At 46.5% G+C, this 25,073-nt stretch overlaps 2 protein-coding genes across 4 annotated transcripts in view; one reads left to right on the forward strand and one right to left on the reverse strand.

Annotated features, from left to right (window-relative positions):
* The window catches only part of ETS1 (ETS proto-oncogene 1, transcription factor), a 474,993-nt gene that overhangs the window by 28,276 nt on the left and 421,644 nt on the right, over positions 1 to 25,073 (forward strand). The window lies entirely within an intron of this gene.
* Positions 1 to 25,073, reverse strand: part of FLI1 (Fli-1 proto-oncogene, ETS transcription factor) — a 106,959-nt gene that overhangs the window by 16,665 nt on the left and 65,221 nt on the right. For both annotated transcript variants that reach the window (XM_088476268.1, XM_088476269.1), the window contains exon 5: positions 20,246 to 20,314. In XM_088476268.1, coding sequence (XP_088332394.1) covers positions 20,246 to 20,314 — 69 coding nt within the window. The remainder of the gene's footprint in view (positions 1 to 20,245; positions 20,315 to 25,073) is intronic.

The following is a 25,073-nucleotide window of genomic DNA, read 5'->3' on the forward strand; positions in this document are numbered from 1 at the left end:
AGAAATTCATGGTCCTTCTGTATAATCCCTCCCCTTTAGAATGTAAGCTCTTACGAGCAGGGCCCTCTACCCTCTTGTGCTTCTCTTTACTTTACTTTCATCCACTTCTTACTCCCCACTAGGGCACCTAACACTTGGTTGCTTATGCTCTGTTGCTTATATGGGTGTTATGATCACTAATGTAGCAATGTATATTATCCTTGTCTTTGTCCTGTATTGTATTGTACTGTAGAAGTCACTTGTCACCTATTTGTTTATGTACTTTGCAAGGTGCTGCGGAACACTTATGGCGCCATATAAATAAATGATAATAATAATCTGGACTATATAGCTGGGTACACACTAGGTCGTCGTCGACGGGCCGGTCGACCTATCTGACGATTGGTGAGTGTATACACACTTGCCAATCGTCTGCCCGATGTGCTGGGTTCGACAGCTCAACTGGGCGGGCATTTATATTTGCCCGCCCCCGTTGAGCTGCCAACCACTGCCAGCTTCCTGCAACATGTGTATGGAAGATCGGTGGGTTGCCCGTACACACCAGCAGTTGTACCGATATATCTTTCAGATGCATCGGCCAGCTGATGTGCAGCACACCAGATCGGATATATCTGTGAACAACGTCGTTCACAGACCTATCCGCTGTACACACCCACCAATGTACTATAGCTATAATGCCTGTTCAATGGAACGGGCGATGTATATCTATCAGTGTGTACCCAGGTTTAATGCCTGCGATTTCCACAAGTGGGGTAAAAGTTACATTGAGAAAGTCAATCTGGAATATTCCACAATGGTTTTCTTCTATGGAAGAAATGGAAATAAAGTGAACGATTGTTTTCCTGTAACCTCCTTTTCTCTATAAAAAGAAAACAAAAACTTTTATCTTTGTCCAAATGGTGAGAAAGTTGAGAGGTACAGTACGTCCTACAGAAAAAAAAGAGATTTGCCCTCCAGCACACTGCAGCTACATCAACAAAAATACTTGGATCCTACATAATAATAGAAATTCAGAGGTATAAGTTACATACATTTGCAAATATATGAATAAGCGCCAGGCCAGCGTCAAGGCTCCTCTATACTGGCGTCCTTAACATTATGGGATTCACGTCCGAGGCGCAGAATCTAGCCAAGGACCATCCCCAGGGATGTGTAAAGATAAATCTATAAGTGTTGATATAATGAGAAAGAGATAAAATTACATAAATAATAGACAAATATAAAAGTGATGAAAAAATATCTATGTGAATTTGTGACAGTACATCCTGTTCCCTGTTGTTCTGCATATCGGGGTAACCAAGAATGTGCATGGCATAAGACAATAACCGGGGTGTTAGTAGGAAGGGGCACAGGGGTAAGGGGCAGCCTAGCTCTCCATTGCCCCCTCAAATGATTCCTGCAAATTGCACCTAGACAAACCATGTTGTGCTGCAAGGGGAAAAAGTTATAATTTTTTTTATTTCTGCTAGCAAGAATATATTAGTCACTTTTACAAATAGATACTGGGCATCTTTTAATTTTAACATTGCAATTTAAAGTTTAGCTAGGACAACCCCCTCCCCCCCCCCGCCTTCCAACCCTAAATCCATCCACACATTATAAATTTGCCCACCCTGCAATTCAACATGATTTTGCAAAACTGCACCTATTGGCTGGATTTACTAACTGCAAATGAGGTCCAGTATGTGACCGATATGACATTACGGACTAATCCCCAGTCTCTTCTCTCCAACAAATTGTGCTGATCAGCTCTCTAAATACTTCAGATTTTTCCCTATATGTATATCCTGTAAATAACTCATCGTGTTTAATGTCTATATACGTCAGGAGGCCACCCAAGCACCTCTGTTGGGCACACTCCTTATTGCTGGCAAGCGAGAGATCTTTCTAGAGCCACCGTTCTGCTAACAGAATGTATTTTCCTTAGTGGGGGATGAATGGAACCTCTGTGCTTTACAACCAGCTCTCGCTGAACTGTTTCCATATGTTGGACGATGTAATTGTATAATAAATAAAGGGGGGGGAAAAAAAAGTCCACTCCTCGTTTTACTGATTTTTGAATATCTTTTGCACCAGAAGAATCAGTATACATATTGTATCACTGTTCTGAGCCAATAAATAGAGCTTCTGTAGGGGTCAGTACAGCACCTATAGGAATAAGCTTATTGGCAATCGCTCAGCAGTTGTGAATAAAAGCTGAAATGTTAGTAATTTGCTACATTTTGTATGTTGTTCTTAGTGCAGTAACTGTATAAATACAGTTGCTAACTGTCCCTATTTTACAGGGACAATCCCAGATCTTAGGGGAATTTAATTAGTTGCGGTCATTTACTGAGGTCTAATTGATCCCCTGGGACTGTCCAATTAGCCCTGAAGGCAGCCCGCAGGCTGCAGCTAACGGGGACTATTTTTTTGTGCCAGGAAAAGAAATCCCCAATAAATAGCCTATTTTCTGGTGCAACAATCATGTTAACACATAGGTCCGGGAACTTATCCTGGATTCTATGTTAATGCCTGTTAAGTTAATTTTACGGGAAGGAAAAAGGGGCTCTAATTGAATAGCCCCGGGGGTTAAAGCCCAAAGCTACCACCCTTTTTCAAACCTGGTAAATTATCGGGGGGCTTATTGAATTCCCAAGTAGTTTTCCCAGTAAAAGTCTGTTTCCTTCAATATTGACCAACTGTACAATTTATTTTTTATGCTGTAAATTAAAAATAACATTTTACATTTTTATTATTACATCACGGGCTTTATTATATATTTTATGAAGATGAACCTATAAATTTGTAGAGTTTGCATGTCCACCCCCATTTTTTACATGGGTTACATCCGGCTGCTCTGCCTTCCTCCAACATTCCAAAAACATACTTGTAGGTTCATTGGCTTCTTATATAACGTTAGCTGGGTACACACTGAGACGATGTCTGCACGATATGTAGTTTCTGGCCGAATCGTAACGCCGTATCGGCCGCATCGCTCAGTGTGTACGGCCAATATGCACGCTCCCGCGATCGCATGCGGTATCGTCCGTTTGGCCATGCTGCACGTCCAACTGGACGATATCGCATGCAGCCCCATTGCGGGTAATCGTTCCGTCGTTCATTACCTCGCTGTAATGTGTGCCTGACGGGCTGACATATCGTACCGGTACACATAGCTCAGTGTGTACCCGGCTTAACCCCAGTATAGGGGTGTGGCCATGTAAATGGGGAATATAAAACTCCACTGGGGGAAAGGACTGATTTTAAATCTCTGTAAAGCGTTGCATAGTATGTACGCTCTACATAAATACCTTCTTATAAATAACTCCAACATCACTTTATCCTGTTTTAATGTTATAACTGGTATTGTAGTGCACCAAGATTAGGTGCATTTGCCTAGCAGCAGACAGACCTTGGACATGATTAATAAATGTCGGAATCTGTAAATATAGCTCCTCTCTGCCGTTAATCTATATACCTAATGTAAGATAACCCTTTACATAAGTTGCACTGATATTTTATGACGTCCTCTCTTCCAATATGATGTTTTGGGCAGATTTACGAATAGCTGTGTTAATGAGTTTCAGTAGCAGACCGTTTTTCTGGCCTCCAGTTTTCCAAGGAGTCAGATCTCGATACAGGGAAACTATTAGAGGCAGATCCAAGATTTTAGTTTTACAGAGCAGACAAGAAACCCCAACTGGCCGTTACATTTTTTTTTTGTAGGCTTAATAAAATAGTGGCTCTTTCAGTTGGAGAAAGGGAGAGATAATCGGTACTTAGAACGTGTCCCAGACAGGCTGTCAGGTTTAATTCCACATGCTGGAGTCGGGCTTTGGGACAGGCAGGAGTTGGGAGGCTCCCCTGTGAGTTAAGTTTCCTGCCTCCCCCCCCAACTTTAACACAACCGGTCTTTGTTTTAAGCTTCCCGTGAAAAAACACAGTGGCCAGCCGCCGAGGTGGGTCAGCGAGAGAAATCAGACAAAACATTGGCAGTGGAATTTCAAAGGAAAACAATTAAAAAGGAGAGCGAACGAGTAAAAAAAAAAAAAAAAAAGAGCGGTTCTACTGAGAAAGCACGAAGAAAGATAATGTTGTATACTGTACTTTAAGTCATAGGCGGGAAGGGTAATCAGCGGATATGCTGGAATAAAGACGTTTTATAATTTTAGTGTAGTGAAGACTCATTTAGCAGCACTGCAAAAGGATCAGGTGACGTACACATGGCTGATTGTTATGTCATCGTGGTAACTTTTCAGGGCAAAAATTAACTTTTTTTTATCCTCTTTACAACACTGATGCTGATTAAATCTTGATATTCCCGGAGCACCCTTCCATGAAAAGAGAGATACTTGTTGTCTCTATGTTTTACGTGGCTTTGTTGACCATGGAGAACCTACAGTGATTGGCTAACCCTGCATACTAGAAAAGTCTACTCCTCCCAAGTACAGGAGCATTACAGTTCATCACTGGACCCTATAGCAAAATTTTGGTAGGGGGTTACTGATGCTGCTATAGCCTCTCAAAATAGGTTTGCAGGGGCCCCTTCAGTATGCGCTGCTCAAACTGGGTCCCTCAGTGAGGGCCTCGGAGAGGGAGGGAACCCAGTACTACCAGCGCCTCTCACAGCCAGGCCCTGTACGTTCAGACTCTACTCAAGTAATTAAAGAGAAAGGGGTATCTGTAAACGGGTTGGGTACGGGGATTCCAGCGGTTGGAATATAGACAGCGACATTCCAAAAGAATTAGGTAAGCATCCTAACCCTCCCTCTAACCCAACTATCCTGCAGCCTAACCAGGGGCATTTCTAGAGAGGAGGGGCCCCGTGTGCAGTCTCAGACACGGGCCACCTCCTCTCCGCCAGGCGGTTGGCAGCGCACTGAGCTGTGCGCGCCCAGCGCCGGAGTTATAGACTCTGGGCACTAGAGTGTGCCCAGAGTCTATAGTGTATGCACAGGTCACCGGGAAAATGGCCACGGTGCCCATTTTCCAGTCGACGTGGGACTCCGGCGAGGTAAGTAATATTATAGGTGCAGGGTGTGCGGTGCGGGGCCCCCCTGGACCCAGGGGCCCGTGTTCCTTGCACCCATTATAGATACGCCCCTGCAGCCTAACCCTCCCACAGCCTAACTCTACCTTCCTCACCCCGCATCCTAACTCTAACCCTCCTCCTAGTGCCTAACCCTAATACTTGCCATCGGGATGTCAGCGGTCGGGATTCTGAAGCTGGGATTCCGGCGCCGGTATGCTGACCGCCCCAGCATTCCGACCGCCAGGATGCCGACTACATCCCCTTTAAACATGCCCTACACATCTTAAGCTTGGCCTAACAGTATGATTTCAATCCTATATCCTGGGAAAATGAAATTATTAATTGTAACCAATTATTATAGAAGAGATTATACAATCATTTTTACACTATTTTGATTTCATATGAAACTGTATAACTCAGATGATGGTACAGTACCTACTGGAGGCAAAACTAACCGAGTAAGACAAATCCATGGTATACATTACTCAACAACTTAACCCCAACACTTAGATAGACTATAGCCAGCATTTGCATCCGTCTTGTGGCTGAAGCGCTATCCATGAGAACACAGCATTAATGATTCTGAGTTCCAGATGAAAGGTCGACAGTAAAAAGGTTGACTCAAAAGGTCGACATGGGTTTAGGTCGGCAGGTACAAAAGGTTGCAACGTAAATATGTGCCTCATGGAAGTTGGTGGTGAAACTGTCTCCCCATTGTCCCAATGAGACCAGACTTTCACAGAAATCTGGTAGTAGCTGCTGAACAACCTCGGGAGTTCACTCCAGGTTCGCATTAGTGGAAATACCATATAGGTCCGGGAATGCAGGGGTGGCGTTCGTCACTTCACACAGCGTTGCTTTTTATTTTTTTTATTTTCTATATTAAAATGTGTGTGTGGATACTATAAACATTGGCTCAATAAGGGCTGTATTCTTCCCATGTATTTATGTTACGCAGATGGGATGCAGGGGGGGCTGGAACCACAGAAAGCTGCAGATGTGTGTGTGTGTGGGGGGCGTATTTTAAAATGTTTGAGTAACTTTGTTGCTGTAGTGAATAACTGCCAAACCCGTAGTTTATTCCCGTTGATTATTCATTCTAGAGTTAAGTATATAATTAAAGGCTTCCTTGATGAAAATAAGTCTCCATCCAATTGTTTAGCACATTTATTTCTTTATTATTGTTGTTTTTTCTTTGTGCTTCAGTCACTAGGTTGAGAAGAGTGTTATTTAGCTGGAATATGCAGGAACAGTTTAAGCTACCAGAAGTAGTGGTTCCACCCGCTCATAAACTGTGCTGCCAAACCTCAAGCTTATTGATAGAACAGGTACATGCCCGCCTACGGCGCTAACTGTGGTGAGGCGTCATTTCTATAATAAGACTACTACAGGGGTGACCTCATTCTCTCCATACAGGACTGTGTGTTGCTTTCTGCATCATGGATTATGGAAGTTCTAATTAGTAGCTGGGTACCTGCAGGGAGTGAACTAAAGGACTGAACGTATATTGTGGCACATATCTTCGATCTGATGCCTGGATCGGTTCAACGGTGGCGATGTTTGCGGTATCGGCCATCTGAGTGAGCCTAAAGCTGGGCACACAACTACGCAATCATCGGCCCGACGGTTGTATAGGTGTGTATGCAGGAATGTTAGCCGATAAACGGATTAAAAGTTTTCTTCAGCTGTCTGATCAGGAGGTTGCATCTTATGTGTGGTTTCATATTTCAGACGCCGACCTCCCGATCCATAGAGGAACATACGCACTGCACCATTTCTAGTTCAGTATGTACGGTGTCAAGCAGGGTACTCATTTGGGAGCGTTTGACCTGATCAGCCAAGTGATTGCAAAGGCACCCGGCTTACGCTTGCTCAGAATGGCCACCTCCTGCCCACCTGCGAGGCCAGGAAATGTGTGTCGGCAGACGCTGGCCTGGGTGCTTCCAGAAAATGTGGAACAAAAGCAGCAGCGTCCCCTCCCCGCCCCCAAACGGCTGCAGCGTGACAGCGATCGGCACATGCAAATTACAGATCTTGTGCAAGCGCCAATCATTAAACATCGGAGTTGCGCGCAAACCATCGGTTTTGTGTACAACTCTGTATCGGGCCGTGTGTACTCTAAAGAACTTATACCAAGCATCCTGACAGAGGCCATCAAATAGGGAGTACTGATTCTCAATAGTTATATAAAATATCTAATATGTATTTCTATTACAAAGAAACACAAAAAAGAACGCAGCACAATACAAAGGAGATTAATAAAACCGCCACGTTCCTTACAAAAAAACAACAACCTAGAACTGACACAATGTAAGAGGAAAGAAAATACCTCATGTACATGGACAGGAATAGCCATGATATTCACAAGTCGAAATTGGTGCTACGTCCACTGTGTGACTAACCGTGTCATTTAGATTTGCGGCATAATGCAGTCTAGGGCGGAGCCGCGATGACCCTCGGACAATTCTTTGGTGAAGTAGCTGGCTGCGTGAAACTGTTGGGAGAGGAGGCAAATATGCAATATATGCATGGGGTCCCGTGCACCATGTATTAATCTGTAGAACGCCTTGGCCAGAGTCCACTCATTCTTCTAACCATGTTGTGCTTAATGCAATGAGTTTTGAATGGGAAGGTATGGAGCCCTTGGCAGCCATCTGTCCTGGTCTATGGCCCTACATGACCCCCATTATAATCTGCCAAAGGCAGACACATCGAACACAAACTGGTATTACTGACAAGATCACTTTTTAGTACAGCCATGGCCAAAAGTGTTGAGAATGACACAAGTATTGGTTTTCACAAAGTTTGCTGCTTCAGTGTTTTTAGACCTTTTTGTCAGATGTTACTATGGTATACTGAAGTAACATTACAAGCATTTCATGAGTGTCAAAGTGACAATTACATTAAGTTTATGCAATGAGTCAATATTTGCAGTGTTGACCTTTCTTTTTCAAGACTTCAGCTTCTGGGCCACATACTGACTGATGGCCGCCCATTCTTGCCTAAATCAATGCTTGGAGTTTGTCAGAATTTGTGGGTTTTTGTTTGTCCACCCGCCTCTAGAGGATTGACCACAAGTTCTCAATGGGATTAAGGTCTGGGGAGTTTCCTGGCCATGGACTCAAAATTTCGATATTTTGTTCCCCGAGCCACTTAGTTATCACTTTTGCCTTATGGCAAGGTGCTCCATCATGCTGGAAAAGAGATTGTTCGTCACCAAACTGTTCTAGGATGGTTGGGAGAAGTTGCTCTTGGAGGATGTTTTGGTACCATTCTTTATTCGTGGCTGCAGTGTTCTTAGACAAAATTGTGAGTGATCCCACTCCCTTGGCTGAGAAGCAACCCCACACATTAATGGTCTCAGGATGCTTTACTGCTGGCATGACACAGGATGAAGACTTTTGGGGGATGGCCTTGTTTCAAGAAGGGCAGCAAAGAAGCCACTTCTCTCCAGGAAAAACGTCAGGGACAGACTGATATTCTGCAAAAGGTACAGGGATTGGACTGCTAAGGACTGTGTTAAAGTTATTTTCTGTGATGAATCCCCTTTCAGATTGTTTGGGGGCATCTGGAAAAACGCTTGTCTGGAGAAAGAAAGGTGAGCGCTACCATCAGTCCTGTGTCATGCCATCCTGAGACCATTCATGTGTGGGGTTGCTTCTCAGCCAAGGGAGTGGGCTCGCTTACAGTTTTGCCTAAGAACACAGCCATGAATCTAGAATGGTACCAAAACATCCTCCAAGAGCAACTTCTCCCATCCATCCAAGAACAGTTTGGTGACATACAATGCCTTCTCCAGCATGATGGAGCACCTTGCCATAAGGCAAAAGTGTATTTTATAAAATGCATTTATCCCTGAATAGGGATAGGTTATATTTTACATTAAATGCAAATATGGTCCTTACAGTATAGTTTATCTCACTTTGCCTTGCGTCAATCTTTTCAATCGTGGTTTTTACAATTTATATGGGCACCACGTATGGCGAGGTAGTTTCCTATATTCTCTGTAAAACGTTACTAAAAGCAATAACTGAAATGCCCATCATCCTGTTGTCACGCTGCACCTGTCCGTCACTAGTGACACTAAAAGGAGGAGTAATAAATGTACACTAAAAACAAGGAGGCCGGGAACACAGAGGGGGAGTTTAGTTGGTTAGGGCAGTGAGAAACCATAGCAATGCCTGCACGACACGTGTATGTTTTTGAGGCTTAATGTGGCCAAGCTAATGGGGCCTTTTGTCTCTTGTCATCAAACGTCTGGCCCAGAGAAAGGGCTGACTGACGAGCTTTTGTCTTGCTAATGCACCTTGATTCTGAGAGCAGAGCCTCTTCCACACCCAGGTAGAGAGGCGGCTGGAAAGTAGTGAGAAGTGCAGGCCCTTCAGCTCAGGAGCCTATTATGTGATGGACAAAAGCTGCACCTGCAAAGACATTAACCACATCTGCCTGCTCCGTTCTCTCTCAAGCGCCACTGCAAAAAAATAAAATAAAAAGTTAACCCTTTCCGGGCTCGGGAGTCGGGACCCTCTTCAAACGATGGCAAGAATTTGCTCTTCTTTTGTGCATTCCGCACAGCAGTCTCAGGGCCTGATTCTGACCCGTTCGCTATCTGCGTACGCTCGCTGGATGCGTATGCAAATTTGTCAAAGTGACGCCACGGGAAGCGATCGCTCGCCAAGGCATGAGCACGCCCACCATGTCTTAGCGAGCGGCCACTTTGTGTATGCGTACGCCCAATCGCACAGGCAGAGCCGCCCACCAGCACCACGTCATCTCCAGGAAGTGTAATAAAACCTTGGTACATCGAGCACCATCGGATGTGAACGCAGTGATTGAGGTTGCTTTACCCTACTGCAAGCATTGCGAGGAAATCAGTGTAAAAAAAAGGCTGGAGACGTGTCCTATGACGCTGCCTGTTAATTATGCACACCTCTAAAATGGCGCTGAAAAACCCAGGCACGCCTGCGTTCACATCTCCAACCCCCCGTTATTAGTGTCCTGCCCCTGGTACCACCCACAAACGGCCTCTCCTGTCACTCATTACACTGGGCTGTCTTTGCAGGGCGAGCGATCGGTATGCGATCGCAGTGAGTAGTTCGCGCACGCGCAGAACGAAGCGTGCACGTACGCAGAACATCAGGCCGCTTGCGAGTGCACGCATATAGTGAACGGGTCTGAATCAGGCCCTCAGTCTTTAACCTGGACATCTTATAGCACAGAAAATGAGCTTCCAATAACTGCCCCTCCAAATTTCAGTGGCATTTAAACACAAGCCCTTGTTTCTAGCAGAGAAGGAAGACTGGTTCTTCTGCCAGAATATATATTCCTTTTCTGCTCCGTCATTTTCTATGGATCCACCAAATAATGTAAAAAGTGCCAAAATGATCAGGGTGGGACACTTGCATCTTTTGTTCTAAGCGTGTACTCTGTAGTATGGCACTGTTTGGATACTTTGCAAGAGAGGGCAGAATGGTGGCACCCATCTGGATGTATTGGCATCAGGTGACACCATGCTTTGTCATCCATCTATGAACCTTGCCAGTACATTATAAACATGTCACCTGTAGTAAAATACTGTTGAGGTTCCAAGGAGTAAGACCCGCCACCTTCTTCTCACCTGGGAAGGAGTTACATGGAGAGTGCTGCCTGTAGCTAGGCTCTCGCTTCTAACATAAAACGCATCTTAATATAAAAAGCCACAAACATCGCCACACTGAGGACCTCATTCAGAGTCGGTCGAAGCGGCCGCACGGTCGTTCGCCACCGATGTTCGCTATACTGCGCATGAGAAAAGTTCGCAATGCGCGTGCGCAAACTAGCCGCTACGATCAGAAATTTCTCTCTCCTTGAACACAGCCAGGTCGGTAGTTTGAGTGACAGAATGAGGCGTTTGTGGGTGGTAACAGGGGAAGGTGCTTGAAAACGGGGGAGTGGAGATCCGAACGCAGGCGTGCCTAATTATGCGAACGGCGTTTTATGGGAGTGCATAATTCACAAAGTAGCGTCATGGCATATGTGATATGGGAGGTTTTTACACGGACATGATCGTCGAGCTTAAGAGAGGGTATGGTCAACCTTAAGCTCTACGACCAGTTCCGATGGTTCCCGATGGTCTCGATTAATCCATATATGCCCGGAGATGACGTGCAATGCGTACGAGAAGGGGGCGTATTTTTTTGAATTCAGGCCGCTTCCTCCCCTTAGTCAACCAGCTACCGATCCGAACTTAGGGATGCAACTTGCGAGGGAATCATTTGCTTATCCGGCCCCTTTTCCCGTAAGACCGTGTGGCCGCTTCGACCGACTCTGAATGAGGTCCTAAATCTCACAATAAGACACATATGGCATCATTGTGAGAGGTACAGTAGATATCTTTTTCATAAAGAGCCAAGTGACCCAAGGGAGACAGCGGGGATAGATAGGGATTTGGATTCCAATAAGAGATTCATATTTAGCTAGTTCTAGGAACCCTGTTATTTACAGTAGGTATATAAACAATCAGTTAATGTTGGGAGATCCCAGTAGGATACCTCAGTTTGGCTCTCAGGCTCTCTGACAAGTTGAATGATACATTTTGCATGCTTGGCTCTGTAGACTCCTACTGGAAAAACAATTAAGTTATTTCTAAAAAGACTGTCAGGACAAGGGATGCTCAGTTGTTTTGTATTGCTGTGGTTGCTCCTAAACCTGCACTGGTGGCAGATGTGTGGCTGCTTCTTGGACAGAGGTACCAATACCAGCAGAGGCCAGGGGACATACCAGCGGGAATCTCTAAGGTGCTGTTCTATAGGCAATGTCTTGGTCAGCTGATACTGCTATTATTCTAAATCAGTGGTCAGGGAACAGGGGTAAATTACCCCACATGGGGTAAAAATTTAATTCCTGTGGGTAATGGACGGACAGTATAGAATGATAATATAGAGTGATTCATATGCATGCCCGGCTGTGCCGCAGGGAGGCTCTAAGCCGGACGCCCGCTGAGATGATATTACCAGCGGGCGCCCGGCTCCTTCCCTGCAGCGCCGCGTTAACCGGAGGCTGGAGTTCTCTTCTGAACTCCAGCTTCCGCCTCTCTCCATGCGCACTATGGGAGAGATGTCATGACGTCTCTCCCATAGTTCCGAGGAGCAGCCGGGCGGACAGCACAGTGGCAGATGCAGGAGCAGGGATTAAGGTAAGTGTTTTTTTTTTTTTTTTGTACAAGCGGCACTACAGGGGCATAACTATGGGGGCACTACTAGAGGATCATAAGTATGGGGGCACTACTAGAGGGGCATTATATGGGGCACTACTACAGGTGCATTATATGGGGCACTACTACAGGGGCATTATATGGGGGCACTACTATATGATTTCCTTCCTTTCAAATCAAGGGGGTAACGTCGGCGTATCTAAATATATTTTGGGGTAAAAGGTTAAAAAGTTCCCTGACCCCTGTTCTAAATACTTCATCTGTCCAAGGCAATACGTTATATCAAATCGTGTTCCAGGAGGAGATTGACAGTGGATTATGGCCCTCATTCAGAGCCGTACGCTCTGAGCAGAGCGCACGCTCTGAATGAGGGCCGCCCTCCATAAAAATGGAGCATCCTCCTGGACGCTCGTATAGCTGTGGGTCACCACCCACAGCCTATACGAGCGTGCAGTTTGATGGCCGCGATGGTCATGACCATCGCGACCATCGAAACTGTGAGCCGGAGCCTGCGGTTGAGGTTTTCAACCGCAAGCCCCGGAGTGATTTTGGCTCTATCAGAGCCAAAATCACTCCCACTGACATCACTAGTGATGTCAGTGGGCCGGCTTCTGACGGGAGGCGTTCCCGTGGGAACGCCCCCGTCAGGGAGGCACGCCCCCGGCAAGCCCACCAAAGGGGGCGTGCTGTCAATCAACATCGACAGCACGCCCCCTTTGATTAGACACAACGAGCGAAGGAAAGTCCTTCGCTCGTCGCGTCTGGCGCATGCGCACGACGGAGCTCCCGCCGTCGTGCGCATGCGCAGAGCACAACATCGACCCACTTGCGAGCGGACAGCCGCTTGCGAGTGGGTCTGAATCAGGCCCTATTTCCATACTCTGGGCCTGATTCAGACCCGTTTGCAAGCGCTGAGGCGGCTCCATCGTGCGCATGTGCGAGACCTGGATAGCGACTGGCAATCGCTCCAGGTCTTGCTACAAAGGGGGCGTGCTGTCGATGTTGAGTGACAGCACACCCCTTTGGTGGGCGGGCCAGGGGCATGGCTGCCCAAACGGAGGCGTTCCCATGGGAACGCCTACCGTCTAGGGCCGGCCCCACTGACATCACAAGTGATGTCAGTGGGTTGACTTCTTGCTCTGTAAGAGCAAGAAGTCCACTGGGACTTGCGGCAACGAGACCCTACCACAAGGGTCTCGTCGCAAGTCCGATGGTCGTGATGGTCTTGATCATCGCGACCATCATCCTGGCCAGGAGGCCGCTCTAAAAATACAATAGGCGGGCACTGATTCGGAGCGAGCGCTCTGAAAGAGTGTCCGGCTCTGAATCAGGCCCTCTGTTCTATGTTAAGACTAATTACATAATGAAATCTACATAATAAACTATTTATTACCAGTTATGTGTATAGCACGCACACATTCCGCAGCGCTTTTACGGAGAATATTTTGACCATACAATCTATAGGCGTGATTCCGAGATGGACGCAATGGAGGTATTTACGCAGATCGAGCGATTGTTTGCCAGTGCCCATAAGTATAAGTCGCAATGCATGTGCGCCGCGATTGCTTTGCGATTACGTGTGCACAGAGGATCCATCCGCAAAGTAAGTGATAAGTAGTCAGTGTTTTTGGGGAAGGTAACTGCGGGTGGTCAGAAAATCGCAGGCGTGTCTGACCGTCTGAACGTCGTTTCATGGGTGTGCGTAAATTAGACATTGCGCTTGCATACGCAGCATGAGAGTGCTAGGAGAGGTGCTCGATGTGCGTCGATGTTACCGATATTTATGTAGACAAGCAACATCGTACGCAGAAGAGCTGGCAGTAGTGGGCATTCCTATGCTCGGGTGATCTTTACAACCATTAGCATATTTTCGCAGCTGCGTTGCATACAAAATCGCTGCTGCGATCGCATTAGCGTCCATCTCTGAATCGGGCCCTATGTTCCCCACCACATGTACCTATACACATGCACACAAGGGTTAATTTTTTTAGTTGGGAGCCATTTAACCTACCATGGTGGGAGTCGAATTCAAGACCTCCATGCTGTGAGGCAGTAATGCTAACCATTACACAAACCGTGCTGCCCTAGAAATAATTCACCTGTCTGTACCTGTTTGCTAGTTGCAGTTACTGATCCATTTGTGGCTGATGCTAATTCTCCTTATCGAGGAGGAACAGTATAAACCGATCTGCATAGCGACTTGTCACTGACCTACAACTGCAGGAGATGAGGGGGTTAGACACAACTGAAACTGCCCCAAACACTGGACACTGGGCCTGATTCAGACCCGGACGCTATCCGCAGTGTGCTCGCTATTGCCAGTGGTTGCTAATCTGCGTATGCATCGCAGTGCCCGTGCGCAAACTACACAGTGCATTCGCAGATCCCTCGCTCGCACAGCAAAGCCAGCCCAGCAGCGTGAGTGACAGGAGAGACCGTTTGTGGGTGGTAACAGGGGCAGTGCAGTAAAAACGGGGGAGCGGAGGTGCGAACGCAGGCGTGCCCGAGTGTTTCAACGCCGATTTAGAGGCGTGCATAATTAATAGGCAGCGTCATAGCACACATCACCAGCCATTTTTTTACTCTGTTTTCCTCGCTATGCTTACGGTAGAAAAAAGCTACCACAAGCACTGCGTTCACATCCGATAGTGGTCGATGTACCAATGTTTTCACAAACTTCCAGGAGATGACGTGGGGCAGTGGGCGTCTCTGCATTCGCTAAGGGGAGTCTTAATACACAAAGCGAACGCTCGTACAGGTAAGATGGGCGTGTTTATGCCTTGGCGAGTGATCGCTCCCCGCCGCGTCACTTTCAAATATTTGCATACGCACTGAGCGAGCGTACGCTCATAGCGACCGGATCTGAATCAGGCCCATTGTTTCCTCTGACCACAAGGACAAGCAGCCATTACAGTGATGGACGCTGAAATGTTTTTTAATAGTCATTTGTAACAACAAGGTTACATTTATTTACATCTTCCTACTATCTGTCAGGGGCGGAGAAGCTTTGATATATTCATGCACATTAGTGTCACAAGATGCCTCAGCAGCACTGCAAAATCTGCACTAAGCAGATACATTATCTCACAGTAGAACAAATGCAATAATTCTGTGATCAAAGAGGATGCACCAAAGAGGCTACAATAGACACAAGCAGTCAGCATGTGGGAAAATAACAAAAATAAAGTTAGATGAGGGTGTGACTGGTATTTTCAGATTGTGCATAGCTGTGTATAAGGGCTGTCGCTTTAGTCCATCGTGTGCATAACATTGTATGTGTTTCTCAGGTTGTATCAATTGGCCCTTTCACCATATGATTTCCTAAATCCGTGGTAGAACGCTGTTTTCTTCTGGTTCTTCTACTGTGTGCTTCACACAGCATGCAATCTAATGACAATGTAATGGACTGGTGCCCCCCCCCCTATACAGTGCCCCCAGTAGTAATCTCCCTATGCTGCATTGCCCCCAGTAGTAGTCCCCCCCTATACAGTGCCCCAGTAGTAGTCCCCCTATGCTGCATTGCCCCCAGTCGTAGTCCCCCCTATACAGTGCCCCCAGTAGTAGTCCCCCCTATGTTGCATTGCCCCCAGTAGTAGTTCCCCTATACAGTGCCCCCAGTAGTAGTCCCCCCTATACAGTGCCCCAGTAGTAGTCCCCTCTATACAGTGCCCCCAGTAGTAGTCCTCCCTATGTTGCATTGCCCCCAGTAGTAGTCCCCCTATACAGTGCCCCCAGTAGTAGTCCTCCCTATACAGTGCCCCCAGTAGTAGTCCCCCCTATACAGTGCCCCCAGTAGTAGTCATCCCTATACAGTACCCCCAGTAGTAGTCCCCCCTATACAGTGCCCCAGTAGTAGCACCCCCTATACAGTGCCCCCAGTAGTGGCCACCTCCCTCCCCCCTAAAGTGCCCCCACTAGCAGCCCCCTATACAATTCCCCCAGTAGTGGGCACCCCCCATAAAGTGCCCCCAGTAGCGGCCACCCACTATAGAGTGTCCCCCTGCTGTGCCAGGCTTACACACATACACAGAAGAAAAAATAATACAACTTACCTTATCCCCGCTCCTGACGTGAACGCCGCTGTCCGCTCCGCGTCCCGGCTCTTCTCTTGCACATCATGAAATCTCTCCCATCAACCGCTGCAGGGGGAGCCGGAAGACTGAGCTCACGAGTGAGTTCCAGCCGGCTCCCTCCGTGGACAACGCAGCAACCAATGAGAGTCTGTCTGACTCTCATTGGCTGGCTGCTATAACAAACACACAGCCGCTCTCACTGCGGTCTGCCCTACACTTGTGGAGCCGGGGGACTAGCGGGGGTAGTCCACCCCTTGGCTGCTGGTGGCACTGTTGGATGGCGCCCCCATTTGGTCGGCGCCCCTGGCGAGTGCCATCTTGGCCAATGGGTAGATAAGCTCCGGTTGTATGGTTTAGTTCTTTTTTTTCCCACAAGTATTTGAGGGTATACAGAAGATTATCAGCCAGCGTATGAGTCTTTGGTTGAATTGCAGCTGTATTTTCCTATAGTATGTCTGTGACGTGTTCATCCCCCGGTTTCTGATTCTGTTGCAGAAAATTTTTCCGCTATAGTGAGGTTTAGTATAACCCAGTTCTTTGGCTGTATTAAGTGTTTCTGTTCTCCCTGGTAAATGTGCTACATGAAGGTACTGCTGTTTCTCAGGACCAACCAGCACTATTAGTGCAGCTCAATGGGTCCCTCGGGGATTTGTACTGCTCCACAGAACCAGACCTCATCTGATGTCATTGTACCTTCCCCCAACCACAGTCTCTGCTCTCTTCCAGAACTAGACTCATTACTTCTGCAAACAAAAGCCATTCTGTCAGACTGCAGAGAGATTTATTGTTGACGATCAAGGAATGAAAAGTCTATAGGAAAACGTTCTGATTACCGTATGCCAGTAAAAACTCAGAGGCCCACCTAGAATCAAGAGTCCTAACTTTTACAGAACTACTGGTGTTGACACAGAACAGCTGACATCTAACTGTCACTCGTGTAGAGAGGACCAGGCACCTATTACAAGTTGTGTACTGTATCTGTTGCAGGGACAGGAAACTTCCAGAATCTGTTAGACATACTGTATGTAATAATTTTGCAGGTATTATCATTACTGTAGTTCCCTGCAGCTAGTTTTTCCAATGGTGACAAACACCCAGCCGTGTGAAGTATTAATGGCGTTTTATAAACCACAACCTTGTGGGATCCTGCTCCTTCCACTGTCTAAGCCTTCATTCCCCTCCTCACATCATGTCATTAGCCCTGCCATATGCAACCCAATCCTCCCTGACACATCACTCATCTCTGTGCTGCTGGAGACCCTGCTCCTCCCACTGTATAACTCTCAGTCTGTGGCTTACTGCTGCCTCCATTCCCCTCCTCCCATGTAACATACAGCAATGTGCTCACTATCACATCACTCATCTCCTGATGTACTCTGTGCTGCTGGGGACCATGCTCCTCCCACTATATAACTCTCAGTCTGTGGCTTCCTGCTGCCTCCATTCCCCTCCTCATATCATGTTACTGCCTCTGTCACATACAGCAATGTGATCACTGACACAGTCTCACGAGTGACAGGCCTCTCACGGAATCTACTTGCGGATGTTCTAGCATTATGATAAATCGATTCTTTAATAATGCTAGTGGCCATATTACAGATGCTATATGAAAGCTAATAGAAGTAGAGACTGCACATACTGGTACAGTGCCTACTGTGCCTATTGACAGAAATCAGGGCAAGCCAAATAAGACCGGATAGGTCCTGTAACAATTGATTTGCAAGAATAGAGATATCTGAAAAGTATTAGGGGCTAAGGGCCTAAGGGAGCATGCTGTCGATGGTGATTGACAGCACGCCCCCTTTGGTGGGCGTGCCGGGGGTGTGGCTGCCCAGATGGAGGCGTTCCCAAAGGAACGCCTACCGTCTGGGGCCGGCCCCATTGACATCACTAGTGATGTCAGTGGGAGTACTTTTGGCTCTGATAGAGCCAAAAGCACTCCAGGGCTTGCGGCAGCGAGACCCTACCGCAGGGTCTCGTCGCAAGCCCGATGGTCGCGATGGTCTTTAACATCGCGACCATCATTTTGGCCGCTCGCTATAGCTGTGGGTGGTCACCCACAGCTATGCGAGCAGGGACGGCCCTGATTCAGAGCGAGCGCTCTGTCAGAGCGTCCGGCTCTGAATCAGGGCCTAAATTCACTATGTGGCGCTTTTCAAAGTCGCTGCATCTTCTGCTGCTTCAACCTCTAAATTTTAAGAGGCGATTTATATTCAATACAAAAGCAAGCATGTTTTGCGTTGAATGTAATTGTTTAAATCCAACGGCTGAAACTGTCAAAGACATGGCAGCTTTAGAAGGCGCGCATAGTACATCTAGCCCTTAGTGTTTTGTAAGTAAATGTTTGCATGCGACCAGTCAGTGGGCCTGATTCAGAGCCGGACGCTCTGACCAGAGCGCTCACTCGGAATCAGGGCCCTCCTCCCTCAACTTGGAGCGGCCTCATGGACGCTCGCATAGCGTCAAGACCATCGCGACCATCGCGCTTGCGACAAGACCCTGCGGTAGGGTCTCGATGACCGCAAGCCCTGGAGTGATTTTGGCTCTATCAGAGCCAAAATCACTCCCACTGACACCACTAGTGATGTCAGTGGGGCCGGACTCAGACGGTAGGCGTTCCCATGGGAACGCCTCCGTCTGGCAGCCACGCCCCCGGCTGGCCCACCAAAGGGGGCGTGCTGTCACTCACCATCGACAGCACGCCCCCTTTGGTGCGAGACCCATAACGACGGCTTGGTCGTCGTTATTCGGGTCTCGCGCATGCGCACGATGGAGCTCCCTCCGTCGTGCGCATGCGCAATTCGGAACCATCGACCCGCTTGCGAGCGTCCTGCGCTCGCGAGCGGGTCTGAATGACCCCCTGTGTCTCTACCTGTCTACCAACATGCAGGTAGATAATGCCCATTTACTGTGGATCTCTGGAAGTCAGTGATTTACTGTCCCATTAGTACCTAAGTTAAGTGTTACTTCTTAGTTAAGGTGCAATAACTCAGAATTTAGGCCTTATTCACAACAATGCTCTTAGCACGATTTTCATTTATCTTTAACATATATGACAGCTGGATTTTTAAGGATTACAGCACATTGTTGCAGTACAAATCCCACATGATTTGTAGCATTATATCTACTTGTAATCAATTTTACACAAGATTATTCTGGCAATTTTCCTGCCCGCTCCAGCTCACAATATACTTGTTAGTGTCTTCCTGCAAAGCATCCAGTCACTGGTTTTAATGAAGTCCTGCTGAGCGCATGAAAAATGCACAGAAAACTAATTATATTGTCTTACCTTACAGCATTATTATAAAACCACAAATGTTATCAGATTGAACTAGCAATAATCGCGGCGGTGCCAGCGCACCTGAAGGCGAGATAATGCAGATATATTGTCATTTTGTCACATTGGGCTCGATTCTATTCAGCGCGATGTAAATAGCTCCGGGAGTGAGCTCCCGGAGCTATTCAATACACTGCGCTGACAAGTCCGACTAATGATTTCTTCTCTCATCCCTCCGGGGATGAGAGAAGAAATCCGACAAATGTCCCGGTGAAAGGCTGTTTTCTGCCCTTAGCGCCGGGAAAACAGCCTCGCGCCAGGAAGTTAGGTCGGGGAATGCCCGTTATCGCGCCTAAACACGTTGTTTAAGGCACGAGAACAAGCCTTCCCCGACCTAACAGCGCGATGAATTGAATAGCTCCGGGAGCTATCTCCCGGCGCTATTTACATTGCGCTGAATTGAATCGTGCCCATTGTATACTTTTGTTGAGAATCGTAAGAATTATGACATGTTATACTAAAAACTGCTACATGTACATTAAAGATATATTATACAGGATTAGTTTCAAATAATAGTTTTTGTTTTCCCAAATTAAATTTAAATATACTGTATGTGGACATTTCAATCCCCCCCCCCCAAATAATCCAAACCCAACAGGAAGAGAAAAGCTAATACAATGTGTATTTACCCTCCTTAGGAATCACTCGGGGAGACTGGTCTGTAGGTGAAGGTGCCGTGTAACCCAATGATGAACTACCTAGGTGTAAAGGAAATATACATATTAATTATCTCATTAGATACTTTGCTGCCACAACTGAAGACACAGACACAGTAGTTAAATAAACACGTGTAATCATTTACATAATCAACCTTTACAGGAGGAGTGCATGCTGGCACCACATAGATTGTCTTCTAAGGTGGGTCCATATCACAGCTGTTGATTGTGCTCTGGTCTCACCCTTCAGCATATCACAGGGAATCCGTCCAAGCTTGCTCTCTCCTCCCTCAGGGGGAGATGTAGTAAGCCTTAGAAGATGATTGGTTGGTACTGTATCACTCTCCAACTGTCATTTTTTTAAACACAGCTTGTAAAGTGACAGTTAGGAGCCGATTGGTTGGTACTGTATCACTCTCCAACTGTCATTTTTTAAACACCGCCTGTAAAGTAACAGGAGCTGATTGGTTGGTACTGTATCACTCTCCAACTGTCATTTTTTTAAACACAGCCGGTAAAGTGACAGTTAGGAGCCGATTGGTTGGTACTGTATCAGTCTCCAACTGTAATTTTTTAAACACCGCCTGTAAAGAGACAGGAGCTGATTGGTTGGTACTGTATCACTCCCCAAGGCTTAGTACATCTCCCCCTCAGCCTGCCATGTGTGATGAGGCTCGGGAGGAGAGAATGTCCTGCTGATTGGTGGAGGAGCTTAGGTAAGGGGATGTGCTGTGTCTGCATTGTGTCTGCTCTGTGAACAGGGGATATTGAATTGGCATGACTGCTGACAGCACGGACATGTACCCATCCCTGGCAAGTCTATGGGTGTCATTGTGCTAAGGAGCCCTTGATGGGTAGTATCTGAAAGAGTAGTTGAGCGGGAATCCAAGGAAATGGAAGGTGATGCACAGCATGTGATATACATTATTACACGCACAGGATGGGGATTGAATGTCCTATTAAAATGTCATCATTTGACCATTATATCACAACAGAACATTACAATAATGACAGAATATCTTTAAAGCAGCAATCTCATGAAAAAAAAAATTGTTTTGTTTTTCAACATGAATCACATTGGCAGGCTAATAAAAGCATCTTGGTAATTAACATTTATTTTTTTTAGCTAATAATTATTTACTACCATGGCAACCATTCGCATAGCATATGATGTAGTGAGGAGAGAGACTTTGGAACGCCGCTCTGAGCACCAGGCTGCAACTTCGTAAATCTAGCCCTGAGTCTGTGTGTGTGTGTGACTAGCAGCCATACTTTTCTGCCGTCCAGAGAGATTTTGAAAAGTAGATAATGATTGTCATGTCAGAGGACAGATAAGAATAATTACTACTGGATACATGCTCAGAAGCTGCTTTTACATTCCAAGCTCAGGAGTATGTTTTCATTTGTCTTCAAATTACAAAACTGAATGAGCACTAAAGGCGGGTATCCACTTATAGATAGAGCATGATTACGACATTGCAATTGTGCTCTTGTTTGTATATCTAGTGATGTGCCTAGACTGAACGTTCACTTGTTCAGTCCAGGCACATCCCTCATCCCCGCACATGCTGAACCTGACGGGATAGTCAGGTTGGCCAGCATGCACGGGCGATGTCGGATGTCGGAAGTGACCAACGCTTCCGACCAAAACATGCCCGATGCATGCGCGATTTGCAAGCGATTGCGCGATAACGATGTCGTTATCGTGCAATCGCTTGGTTAAATCGCTAAGTGGATACCCGACCTTTAGAGTGAGTATCCACTGAAAATTGCTGCGTTCAGCCAGATACAGAGGAACCTTCATCCTGGGCCAACCTGTGTGATGCAGTATTTACTTAGCAGCTCCATGCTGTAGGGCAGGGTGTACAGGAATAAGGGGTCTATTTACTAAGCAGTGTTAGGAGACAGAGTGAAAAGTGATAAGGTGCCAGCCAATCAGCTCTCAACTGTCATTTTTCAAACACAGCCTGTGAGATTACAGCTGGGAGCGGATTGGCTGGCACCTTATCACTTTCTTATCACTTTTCACTCTGTCTCCTAACACTGCTTAGTAAATAGACCCAAAAATCTCTTGACAATAGCTAGACCCTCCACATCCCCAGCTGTTTGCAGTCAGGTTTTCATATTCGTATTCACTGATCTAGAGCCAAACTCACCTGATCTGGTTCCTCTTTGGTCTGAAAAGCCATACAAGCCCCTCTGCATTTCATGTGTCACTAATTACATTTAAATCGCCTCAGTGATACCCCTTTCAGATATAAGAACCAGCAAATTCCTCGTTCCCTGCCCGATCCTGGTAAAGAGCAGGGTCATGGAACAGGAACTTCACCCCGGGATGTTTGCATTTACACATAGGAAAAACCCAGGTCGATGCACGTCCATGTGTGAAAGGGTTATAACTGTGATGAGCGAAGCACCCGCCAGGATTCCGCCACACTACAATGGGATGGGCCAATAACCAGCCAAGGCGCCCTATGTAAGTAAGGACGTATGTACAGTATTTATTTTATTTATTTATTTTTACATGCTTCCATTTATCAACATAATTTTACATTTTTTTTTTTTGCAATTTATTCTTACCGTGTATGTAAATCAGCAAAGACTGACTCTGTGAAGCGGGAAGTTAACCCCTTACTGCTGCAGGCCAGTATTGCAGTTATCACTGTGATGCCACAGTGATACACATATATATACATATATATATATATATATAAATTTTTGTAAACTGTGGCTATAAGCGATTTTTCTATCACTGTGATTGGTCCCTATTGCTAACTTATCTATCTATACTAATATAATAAGAACGTTGTCATACTTACCTACTCTCCAGGAAGTTGCAAGAGGCTCCCAAATTTTCAGGGAGCCCCCCCCCCCCCCGCACCACCGGAAGAGTATCCATATCTCCTGCATTCCGCTAACTTTCTAGTGAAGAGGGCAGGGTGGGGAGAATATTGCCGGGAAACGCAGCTCCGTATGGACGGGGAGGGGCTAAATGATTTGAAAAATTTTTCATTTAGCCTAATGACATAGAAACCCGGGCCCGACCCCTAAAGTAGCCAGCTGTCTACTCTCCGGGCATCTCCCGGGCAGCCAGGGGCGTATTTATAACGGGTGCATGGTGTGCAGGGCACACGGGCCCCTGGGTCCAGGGGGGGCACGCACTGCACACCCTGCACCCATATTAAACTTACCTCTCTGGAGTCCCACGTAAGCGCCGGTGTCTGCGCTGTAAAAAAAACTGCTGGAAAATGGCAGCCGCAATTTTCCCTGTACGGCGCATGCGCAAATGTCGGCAAGATGGCCACGGTGGCCATTTTCCAGCCGTCTAGTGCCCAGAAGTCTATTGATTCTGCAGTGGCCGGCCAGCCGCGTCGGTCAGCTGCCGGCAGCCGGAGTTAGAGGAGGGATCTGTGACGGGGGATGCGCACTGGGCCCCTTCTCTCTAAAGACGCCCCTGCACTGCTGGGCACGTGGTTCACTCATGACGGGGCCCCTATGCAAAGGTATCACAACTAGAACACCTCAAATACAAATATGTTGGCAGAAGTGATTCCATCGTGGGCGAAACCGCGGGCAACAGCTAGTCAATAAGCAAGCTGCATGTGGTATTTGTTGCTGTTTATAATGGCACAGAACACTAGGCGGCAACCTATTGTAATAAACTATGAAAGCTTGTCAATGGTATGGGAATGACTTGAAATGAAACGTATGCAGACTTCGCGCTATATGATATGGTATGTTATCCACAGGGATGACAAGTACGATTTATCATCAAAGGGTTAATGTGCACACAAAATGCCAGCAGACCTTGCTGCCAGTATTGTGTGACCCCAGTGGGAAGCAGGTCAGGGGTGATTAGTGCTGGAGCAGTATCTGAGGTTGGTCAGGTCTCTGGCACATGGGATACAGATGTCTGCTGTGTCCTCGGGACAGGGGGGTGGATACAATTATTTCCTGTTCTCCTTGTGTGGGGCAGCAAAGTACACGATGACTTATGATGGAAGTGATACTGAAAAGTAGGAAAGTGAATATGAGCATGATGGGAATTTGTGTGACAAAAGTGACCTGGTTTCCTGTTGTGCTGCCCCCTGTCTGACTGCCACTGACCTTGTCTGATAGATGTTATAGGGATTGCCAGTACTGCCATGTATCTAAGACACCTAGGAGACCAGTGTATTGGGTGTCTGTGTAAGGCTGACTTGGCTTATACACTGATCATACTGACAGATGTAACATTTTATCTTTGAAAAATCTCAGTGTAGTGATCATAATGTTATAGACAAGGTATACTGACCATAATGCTATAGACAAGGTATACTGATCATAATGCTATAGACAAGGCATACTGACCATAATGCTATAGACAAGGTATACCGTCCATAATGCTATAGACAAGGTACACTGACCATAATGCTATAGACAAGGTATACTGACCATAATGCTATAGACAAGGTATACTGATCATAATGCTATAGACAAGGTATACTGACCATAATGCTATAGACAAGGTACACTGACCATAATGCTATAGACAAGGTATACTGACTATAATGCTATAGACAAGGTATACTGATCATAATGCTATAGACAAGGTATACGGATTATAATGCTATAGACAAGGTATAATGACCATAATGCTATAGACAAGGTACACTGACCATAATGCTATAGACAAGGTATACTGACCATAATGCTGTAGACAAGGTATAATGACCATAATGCTGTAGACAAGGTATACGGATTATAATGCTATAGACAAGGTATACTGACCATAATGCTATAGACAAGGTATACGGATTAT

The sequence above is a fragment of the Taudactylus pleione genome, unplaced genomic scaffold (genome assembly GCF_031769625.1).
Source record: "Taudactylus pleione unplaced genomic scaffold, aTauple2 ptg000185l, whole genome shotgun sequence".
Lineage (NCBI taxonomy): Eukaryota > Metazoa > Chordata > Amphibia > Anura > Myobatrachidae > Taudactylus > Taudactylus pleione.